Here is a 10,339-nt window from a genome sequence, read left to right on the forward strand (position 1 = left end):
GCTCAGCCACGCCCAGGACGGAGGCGCCAAACACGTGTTGGGTAGAACATCGCTCTCAAGTCCCCGTGCTCTTTATTGCCCTGCAAGGTTCTGGCCGCGTCACCACCTCCGTGTGTCTGCAGGGTCTGCCTGGTCAGGGTCCTCTGTGGGCCTGCCTGGAGGGGCCGGGTATTCCAGGAAAGAGCGGGAGCCCACGCAGCGATGGCAGAAGTGGCTCAGCGGCCAACGGATCAAGGTCAGGGGGGCGGCAGGCCTGGCGGCCACCTCAGGCATCCAGGGTGCGCAAGAGGCAGCAGCGCGGCCCCCGGGAGCTGCGCGGGGTCGGGGGGGGGAAGGCTGAGGACTTGGCGGGGTGCGGCGGCCAGGCCTGGCACGGGCCAGGGAGGACTCATCTGGGCGGGAGGCCAGGCGCAGCAGAGCCAGGGGACCTCGGCTGGCTGGGCCACCTCTGCCAGGACAGGGACTAGAGGGACCAGAACCTGCATGCTGGGATGCGGCGCAGGGGGCTCGGCTGCTGTCCGAGGAGGGGCTGGAGCGACAGAGCCAGTCCTGGCCAGGGCGGAGGCATGGTCGACTTGCGGGTGGCTCGGGGTCCCCTGGATGTGCTCAGGATACGGTGGGAGGCCGTCCTGAGGCTCCGCGGCGCTGGGCGCCGGGAGGTGCCCCGGGGCTGCCGGCTCGCCGTCCACCGGCCCGGATGCTGGTTTAGTGCGCACTCTCGGCTTCATCCTCACCAGGAGGTGCGGGCAGTCTCTCTGAAACAGGGGACTGTGGTAGAAGTGTAACTGAGGTCGCAGTTGAGAGAGAAAAGGAAACCCCGAGTCACAGAAGAGTTGCTCGCAAGCAGCAGCCGCCTGGCTGGGCCCCTGGGCGCCCTCCCCCAGCCGACCCAAGGCCTCTTTGGAGAAAGCGGGACCCGGTCCCAGCAGGACGCTGTGCCCCAGCTTTTACATTCCCGAGACTCGCTCACTCACCATCACCTTTCGCCCTTGGAAAATGACTGAAAATGGCCCCGTAGTATGAGTACAAGGCCCACGAAAGGGGACTTGGCGTTTGCAGGTACGAGACTGCAACAAGGTTCGGTAGCTTTCTAAGGAAGTGTCCGAATCGCCCCCTGGCCAGCACCTCCAGGGGCCAGATCGGGGACGCTGACTGCTTCCCAGGAAGGGACCTGCGCCCCAACTCAAGTGATGCTCTGGAGCTATGGGAGTCAAGGGGGCACACAGACCTCCGCCCTCCCCCCGGCGGGCCACTGTCCCCGAGCAGGAGGACGGGAAGGGCCAGCGTTGCAGCAGTGTCCTCTTGTTCCTCGGTGTGACTGCGTGTCAGGCGCGAGCGGCACTGCCCACGTGTCAGGAGTACAGGATGACGCCTTGCCCGCGTGTGCTGTGAAATGATCACCACAGGGGGTCCAGTTCACACGCATCACCTCACACAGACACACCAAAGGGAAAAGGAGGAGGGAGAGAAGTGACGTCCCTGTGCTGAGAACGCTTCGGGTCCCCCCATAACAACGTCCCAACACAGCGCGCGGCACTGCCAGCTCCGGCCGTCACGCCGGTCCCCAAGTACCACCTTTAAAGGAAGCTCTCCTGACACGCCTGCCGCCGTCCCAGGCGGCCCCGGGGTTGGCACCCGCCCCCCACCCCCACCCCCGGGCCCAGCGGCTCAGACCCTGGAGAGGGCTCCTCCCCCGCCGTCCCCCGCCCTCCTTACCTCGCTCAGGACGTGGGCGGGCCGCTCCTTCGTGGACAGGTTGGTCACGCAGAGGGACGTGCGCATGTCCTGGTGCACTTTGCTGAATCCGTAGCAGTTAAGCTGGCGGATGAAGCTCTTCATACATTCTGTCTTGAACACCTTGTCTAGGCCGTCCCTGTCCAAAACCTCCTTTTGAAACAGCGGCCTGTTGATGCCTATGCAAGTCCCGTCTTCATTCCACCAAATGGACGCAAAGCGACTGCTGTGGACGATCGTCCACAGCTTCCTGGGAAAGGGGTGGAAGAGCAGGCTGCCTTCCCACACGGCCTCGCAGGCGGTGCGAGGCCCTTTCAAGAAAGGCTCTTCCGTCAAATCCTGGAAAGCGGCTTCTCCAGGCAGCAGCCTGAGGTCGGGGTGTCCCGCGGGCACGGGCTGGTCCAGGGCGAGGGACTGGGGGGTGCAGCTCCCTGAGCCGAGGGCCGGAGCCGCTGTGTCGGGAGGAAGAGGCGCCTCGCCGAAGCCGGGCGCCCTGCCCGCGGCGGGGCCCTTCTCGTCCGCAGCCATGCGGAGCGCGGCGGGGCCCTTCTCGTCTGCAGCCATGCGGAGCGCGGCGTGTCCCTCCGCCACGTAAACGGGACAGTGCAGCGCGGCCGGCAGCACCCTGGGCTCACACTCCCGCTCAGCCCCTCACAGAAGTGCTCCGGTGGCTCGGGGGTGACATCACAGCCCAGCCAGGAAGTGACATCATAAAGGGCAGGCCCGTCAGCACGTCAGCCTCCTGCTTCACGCCCGTCATCGCAGGGGGCACGAAGACACTCATGCACGGGTGCAGAGCCACAGGCCGAGCGCTCGTGCAAACCGGGCACGGCCTTCTGGTCCCGGAGCCCCCGGGCCAGGCAGACGTGCACGGACCCACGTGTGGCCCACGAGGTCAGAGGTCCTCCTGTGTGTCCCCTGGCCTTCCGGGCCGTGCACAGCACCCACGATTTCAAGCACGAGCATCGTCCGAGACGCGGCCCACGGTCAAGGGCGCTAAAACTTTACAATTCACCTGTGAACTGGAAGAAAAACCCTCACGATGTCTGGGTCTGCAAAGTGCCTACCTTACCCTCTCCCTGGAGAGGTGTCCCGTGGGTGCTGAGCAGGAATCGGACTCTGGACCCCCGCCCTCGCCCGCAGCAGCCCTTTCCCTCCATTGCCCACAGCAGAGGCCAGACTCAGATGAAACGTTCAGGGAAATTTATTAAACAGAAACATTGACTGAAACCATTGAAAAGAGGGCATAACAACACACAGAGGAACTTCTAACGGCCACCGGAGCCCACGGGTCCCGCCCCCCCCCGGGTCCTCAAAAAGGTGCCTCCGCTACACCCCACCCGGCGGCCCTCCGTCTCCCCACAGTCTCCCTTCCTGAGGGCCCCGCGGGTGGCCTCTCGCCAGGAAGATGGGCGCCGGCCATGCCCGCTCCCCGCAGGGCAGACCCTCCATTTCCGGCCCACATGCCCGGGGCCCGGCCCTGCCCTATGGCGGCCACGGGACAGTCCCACAGCAGGGCGCGCGCCACCGAGCCGGGGACGTGGAGTCCCGAGGAACAACGGGGTGGCCCAGCAGAACACAAGCCCTGGGGGGCCTCCCGCAGACCTCCTGCAGCCCCGGTCAAGGTCTTCCTTCCCAAGGTCCCAGGTGGGATCCCAGGTCCTGGGGTGGGTGCTGGCTGTGACCTCGTCCATCCCGTCCTTCCCGCCGGCTCCTGGGACTGGGCTCGGGGTCTCGACGCCGCGCAGGGCTTGGGGGAACTGCTCAGAGGAGAACACATGCACATTTCCACAACAACAGGCAGCGCTGGGCCTGAATCTATGCCCAGAAAGCACACGTCGAGCTCACGACACTGGCCCACAGAGACCAGAGCCTTGGCTGGCACGTGGCGCACCTCAGGGCTCTGCGGGGGGTCGATGGCTAGGGTGTGTGTGTTGGGGGGAGGGGAGCGGCGGCTGGGGGCTTCCTTGACACCTGGGTCCCTCTGGGGCCTACAGGGACACATTTGGGCTTGCCAGTACAGGGAGCAACCTGCCCCAGGGGATGACGAATAGGGGTCCCCTCTCAGGAGGGAGGCCCAGGCACCTTGAGTAGCCCCTAATATGGGGCCAGTAGGCTGCCGGGCCTGGCCTCCCCCTGCCTCCAAGCCTGGGGGCCCCGGGACCTGCTGAGCCTACTGGCCCGAGGTGGACCCCGGGGGGCTCATCTCTGCAGCCCCGTCTTCATTTCCCGGCTCTTCTGGGACGGGCTTGAGCCCCTCCTCGGGGCTCTCCTCGGCCTCCTGGCCTCCTGCCTGGGCGAGGCCCTCTGGCTCCCAGCCAGGACCTCCTGGGGCCACCGGGGAAGCACTGCCCATCCGGCCAGGCATGGGGACCCTGGGGGCATCTGAGGGTCCTGCCTGACCTAGGCCCGCAGGGGCGGCAGCACTTCCGTCTTCCTGAGTGGCCGCGGATGCCTTGCTGGTCTCCCCAGGGCCAGGGGCTGCCCTGGCGGCACCATGGTCTTCAGGGCCCGCCTCGCCAGCCTTGGCAGTGCCGGCAACTGCCCCACTGGCCTCCTCACGTGCCGGGTGGTCCTCGGCGCTCCCTTCCTTGGAACGGGCGGCCTGGGCGGTGGTATCTTCACCGGCCGGGGAGGCCTTGGTGCCATGTGCAGTGGTGCCTGCGGTGATGGCCTCATGGGCCGCGGCGGCCTGGGCGGCTGCTGCCAGCACTCCAACGTCCACACGGGCCTCTTCCTGCCCTGGGAAGTGCTCCCTGCTAGCCGGGTCGGCCTCCCGGGCCTCGGTCTTCTGGATGAGCCGCAGCATCCCCGCAAAGCCGGGAGGCCTCCTCATCAGCCGCATCGTCCTCAGCGTGTCCCGGAGCGTGTCGTTCAGCCGGGCCCGCATCAGCACCTGCCGGGCGCGCGCCTGGTCCGCCATGGCCGGGTGGATGGCCCTCTTCTCCAGGGCCGACTGCAGCAGGCCTTCCAGGCGCATCACGTACGCAGAGAGAGTCTCCTGGGGCCGCTGGGCACAGGTCACGAACTTCAGCCGAGCACTCCCCCGGGGGTCCTTGTTCCCAAACACCTGCACCAGCGCAGCCAGGCAGTCCTGGGCAGCCAGCTCGGGATCTTCCGCCAGGAGGCCGCGCAGGAGGTCCAGCGCGGGGGCCGCGCAAGCTCTCCACCAGCCTCCTCCTCCTCTCCCTCTCAGACACGTGGCGCCACAGGTGCAGCATGTCGTTGGCCTGCTCCAGCCAGCTCTCAGAGGACTCTTCCCCGTGGCCCGGCTCTTCCATCCCAGAGAAGGTTCCCAGCTCCTGGTAGCCCATGCTGTCTAGCAGGGGCTGCAAGGCCTGCCTCCACTGCTGGGTCCCGGGCCCTGCCTCACCCATGGCGCCTGCCGCTGTCACAACTGCTTCCTCAGGCGCAGTCATTGCCTCGCCCGTGGGTCCTGCCATACTCAGAAGTCCTGCCACGCCTGCAACATTTCTGTAACCTGCAGCTCCTTCCTCATCTGACTCAGCTCCTGCTTCACCTTCATCTCCTGCTTCACCTGCAGCTCCTTCCTCACCTGCAGCTCCTGCCTCACCTGCAACTCCTGCCTCACCTGAGGTTCCGTCGTCACCTGCAGCTCCTTCCTCATCTGACACTCCTGTTTCACCTTCAGCTCCTGCTCGACCCTCAGATCTTTCCCCACCTGTAGCTCCTGCCTCACCTGAGGCTCCCTCCTCACCTGCAGCTCCTTCCTCACCTGCATCTCCTGCCTCACCTGCAGCTCCCTCGTCACCTGCAGCTCCTTCCTCACCTGCATCTCCTGCCTCACCTGCATCTCCTGCCTCACCTGCAGCTCCCTCGTCACCAGCAGCTCCTTCCTCACCTGCATCTCCTGCCTCACCTGCAGCTCCCTCCTCACCTGCACCTCCCTCCTCACCTGCACCTCCCTCCTCACCTGCACCTCCCTCCTCACCTGCACCTCCCTCACCTTCAGCTCCCTCCTCACCTGCAGCTCCTGCCTCACCTTCAGCTCCCTCCTCACCTGCAGCTCCCTCCTCACCTGCACCTCCCTCCTCACCTTCAGCTCCCTCCACACCTAAGGCTTCCTCCTCACCTGTGTCCTCCCTCCATACCTGCGACTCCCGCCTCCCCTGCAGCTTCCTCCTCCCCTGCAGTTCCTGAGTGACCTGCAGTTCCTGCCTCACCTGCCCTGCCAACCACTGCTTGTCTCTGGGGCTGCGCAGGGAAATTGGGTCTATCCTGTGAATCAGCATCAGGGGCCTGGGGCAGGCAGACCACAGTCCAGGGCCCTCCCTTGCCTGGTATTTGGTGGGGGAGCAAGCTTCGATTTAAACACTCAGCAAACTCGACCAGGGCAACACTCGACCCCAGCTCCTTTCTGTAGACCTTGCCCAGCACTCGGTACCTGCCCAGGGAATGCAGGGCAGCCTGCACAGCCTCCTGGAATTCCTGGTCTTTGCAGTCATCTGGGATTCCCAGGATGAGCAGAGATCGCTGAGCGTTCACGCCCATCGACCTGCACCAGTCCCGCAATACCGCCAGAGCCATCGCCATCTTCGAGGACCTGAGGGTGGGGGGAAGCGATCAAACAGGTGTGCACAGGCTGTTGAAGTGTGGGAACCGGCCTGTGGGTGCAAAGAGGAGAGAATCATGTTTGTGCCACACAGCCCACCCTAGTGCCCCTCACAGCAACAGCCTGGAGCACCTCCCTGCCCTGTTTGGTTTGTTTGACTTTAGGAAACTTTTTTTATAATTACATTTATTTACAGGATAGAAGGCTAGGGACTTCCCTGGTGGCGCAGTGGTTAAGAATCCACCTGCCAGTGCAGGGGACGCAGGTTCGATCCCTGGCCCGGGAAGATCCACAAGCCGCGGAGCAACTAACCCCATGCGCTCCACCACTGACCCAGCGCTCTAGAGCCCACGAGCCACAACTACTGAGATCCACGTGACACGACTACTGAGCCCACATGCCTGGAGCCCGTGCTCTGCAACAAGAGAAGCCACCGTAATGAGAGGCCTGCGCACCGCAACGAAGAGTAGCCCCCGCTCGCTGCACCTAGAGAAAGCCCGCGCGCCAGCAACAAAGACCCAACGCAGCCAAAAGTAAGAATAAATTTAAAATAATAACAAAAGAGCACTTGTTGCGTACGACTCAAGAAACAATAATAAAATAAAAATCAAATAAATTAAAAAAAAAAGACAGATAGAAGGCTCGTCACCTTTTCTACATTTCTGGCCTCGGTTTTAGGAAGCTGCCTTTTTCCCAAGGAATTTCTCAAGTCTTCCAATTTGTTAGCATAAACATTTCCATAATATCCCATAATATTCCCCTATATCTCTTTTTTAATGTACATCTGATCCGTAACGTTGGCCCTCTTCATTCCTCATATTGGTGAACAGCGTTCTTTCTATTTTTCCGTGATTCATCGTTCTAGGACTTTCTCGGTTTCCTTGCTCTTTTGAAAGAAGAGCATGGCTTTGTTCGTCGTGTCCATAATTTGCTTTCTATCACTGATTTCCTCTCTTAGCTCTCTTATTACTTCATTTTATGTTTCCTTGCTCTTCTTCTTCTAGCATCTCTAAAGGACTGTTAGCTCACTGATTTTATGTCCTGACTCTTTCTAACAGAAGCATTTAGAGGAATACAGTTTCCCTCCTGTCGCTTTTTTGCTGCCTCCCACTAATTTTGGTAAGTTGTGCTTTCTTAGTATTCACGTTGAGCTATTTTCTAAGTCCCTTCTGCGATTTTTTTCTTTGATCCATGGTTTACCAATATTTGAAGATATATTATCATTAGTACCATCAACTAAAATTCCCCCGTGACGAGAAAACTTATCATGTAAACTTGCAATACTGCTAAATTTATGGAGACTATTTTTACAACTCTGGTACGGCGTGTCCGGGTGAATGTGCAAAGCACCCTCGTAAAGAATCTGTGTACTCTGTGTGGAGGCCAGGGCCTTGCCCTGCCCACCCACCTCTGCAATTCCTGTGCCACCCCGGACAGAGGCGACCTGAAGCTCTCGATGCCTCATGCAGCGGGGCCAGAGCCCCTCCCTGGACCCCCACAAATCCATCTGCCATGGCCAACAACCTCCACCGAGATCACAGCAGCCCCAGCGCCTCCCCCTCTCAGCATCACTTACGCCCCCCGTGGCCAGGCGGCTCCTCCCCCGGCCCCTCGCACTACATCCCCTCCATACACCCTCCCCCACCCACCAGCTGGGGGCGCTCCGCTCTGGGCCCTGGAAGCCGGGCGCCCCGCCATGCGTACGGGCCAGACTGCCTCTCTCACCTCCCCACACCGGGGAGTCCTCCCCCGAGCACACTCAGCGCCGGGGGCTCTCGCTTCTCGTACCCCAGACGCACAGCCCACCCGTCTTGCCCCCGCCCACCCGGAAGCCGGAGCCCCCTAACTGCCACGAGCGTCCTCCCCCCCACCCCACGCCCCGCCCCGGCGGGAGCTCCCCTAACGCCTACCGCACCCACGCCCGGGAGTCCTCCCCATCGACCCCCGCCTCAGCCAGGAGTAGCTCCCCCTTCCTCCCGCCACACGCAGCAGCCGTTAGCCCTCCCCTCCCGTCTCGGCCCCCGGGGTGGGGCCCGCCCGTGCCGTCCTCCCCACCCCCGCAGCCAGTCGTCCTCTCTTCTGGCCCCCAAAGCCGGCCCCACCCGACCGGCAGGAAGCCCTCCGCTCCGGCCCCCCCCACGCTTAGCCATTAGCCCCACCCTCTGCACCCCGACTCCAGAACGCCCCCCACCAGCCACCCCGGAAGCCAGCGGTCCTCCCCTCTGACCCGCTCACTGGGGGACCCTTCCCTCAGCCCCCCTTCAGCCCGCTACCCTCCGCCGCCGCTCCCCCACTCCCAACCGAGCAGCCCGTAGCCCTCCCCCGACCTCCACTCCTTCCCAGGGCCCCCGGTACCTGCGGAGTCCAGCCCCCGGCAAAGCCCCCGCCTGTCTCCTGACTTGCTCTGACTCTGTGGATGGCTCCGGAGTCCCGCTCACGAGGGGCTGAAGAGCTCGTCTCAGCAGAGCAGCCGAAGAGCTCGTCTCAGCAGAGCAGCCAGGAACCGTGCAGCCGACTGTCCCAGGCACTCTGTGCGAACGCCACGTGCGTTTCCGGCTGCTCCCGGAAGCCCCAGGAAGATGAGGGAGAAAGTTCTAGCCGTCTCTTTACAGGGAAAGTGGTTGGATCAGAAGAGCACGTGAGGAGGCGCTTTGCTACGGAAGCACCAATAGCCACGCGCACTGAGGGCCTGAGGTCCCAAGGCTTGGCGCCTCCGGAAGCAAAAGACACGCCCATTGGCCTACCACCAATAGGAAGGCCTCCCTGCAAGGCTGCGGAGTTGGGGGAGCAAACTTGGCGATGCAGAGCCCATTGTGGCAAGTACGTCCACTTGTCTTCACAGGTGGTTTTCTACTGTGATTGATAATGTCATAAACCTATTCTTATTTCTTTGGTTTGTTTTAATTTTTGAATTTTATTTTATGTATTTTTTTATACAGCAGGTTCTTATGAGTTACCCATTTTATACATATTAGTGTACATTTGTCAATCCCGATCTCCCAATTCATCACCCCGCCCGCCCCCACCATTTTCTCCCCTTGGTGCCCATTTGTTTGTGCTCTATGTCTGTGTCTCTATTTCTGCCCTGCAAACCGGTTCATCTGTACCATTTATCTAGGTTCCACATATGTGCATTAATACACGATATTTGTTTCTCTCTTTCTGACTTCCTTCACTCTGTATGACCGTCTCTAGATCCATCCACGCATCTACAAATGACCCAATTTCGTTCCTTTGTACAGCTGAGTAATAAATAATAGTCATAAAGCTCTTCTTCGTATGGACTGATTTCTTGTCTAGTTGTATCAACTAGCCATCTTCTCACAAGGCACGAGAGAATGAGTCAGCCGTCTGGGGCCTCTTTTATAAGGGAGGTAATCTCATTCATGAGGGCTCCCCCCTCATGGGCTAATCACTTCCCAGGGCCCCACCTCCAAATCCCATCCCTTTGGGGGTTAGAATTTAACAGGTGAATGAGGGGCAGGGGTTTACAAATATTCAGTCCATAGCAGTGTCTGTCCAACTATTGTTGCTCCTATGTTCCCTTTTTCCTGCTGAGATAATCAAGGTTTTCATTTACATTTTAACTTCTCTACTGCCTTTTTAGGCAATTATCAGTTTTTACTAAAACTTTACAATTCACCTATGAAATGGAAAAAAGCGCTCACCATCTCTGGGTCTGCACAGTGCCTACCCTACCCTCTCACTGGAGAGGTGTCCCATGGGTGCTGAGCAGGACTCCGACGCTTGACCCCCGCCCTCACCTGCAGCATCCCTTTCCCTCCATTGCCCACAGCAGAGGCCAGACTCAGCTGAAACTTTCAGAGAAATTTACTAAGAGAAACTTTGACTGAAACCATTGAACAGAGGGCATGATAACACAGAGGAACTTGTAACAGCCACCAGAGTCCGGGGGTCACGGCCCCCCCACCAGGGTCCCCAACAATGTGCCTCCACTACACCCCACCTGGCGGCCCTCCATCCCCCCAACTGCCTCCCTTCCTGAGGGCCCTGCGGGTGGTGTCTCGCCAG

At 61.0% G+C, this 10,339-nt stretch overlaps 1 protein-coding gene and 1 pseudogene across 1 annotated transcript; both read right to left on the reverse strand.

The window, feature by feature from the left end:
• Positions 1–236: 236 nt before the first annotated feature.
• LOC116747231 (heat shock transcription factor, X-linked-like) lies at positions 237–2,518 on the reverse strand. The gene is made up of 3 exons (XM_032619010.1): positions 2,442–2,518; positions 1,717–2,359; positions 237–755 (listed from the first exon to the last, which is right to left on the reverse strand). Exons 1-3 carry the CDS (start codon positions 2,516–2,518, stop codon positions 237–239), a joined length of 1,239 nt encoding a protein of 412 aa, XP_032474901.1.
• Positions 2,519–3,881: 1,363 nt separating this feature from the next.
• On the reverse strand, positions 3,882–8,856 carry LOC116747594 (annotated as a pseudogene).
• Between the last annotated feature and the right edge of the window lie 1,483 nt (positions 8,857–10,339).

The sequence above is a fragment of the Phocoena sinus genome, chromosome X, assembly GCF_008692025.1.
Source record: "Phocoena sinus isolate mPhoSin1 chromosome X, mPhoSin1.pri, whole genome shotgun sequence".
Taxonomy (NCBI): Eukaryota; Metazoa; Chordata; class Mammalia; order Artiodactyla; family Phocoenidae; genus Phocoena; species Phocoena sinus.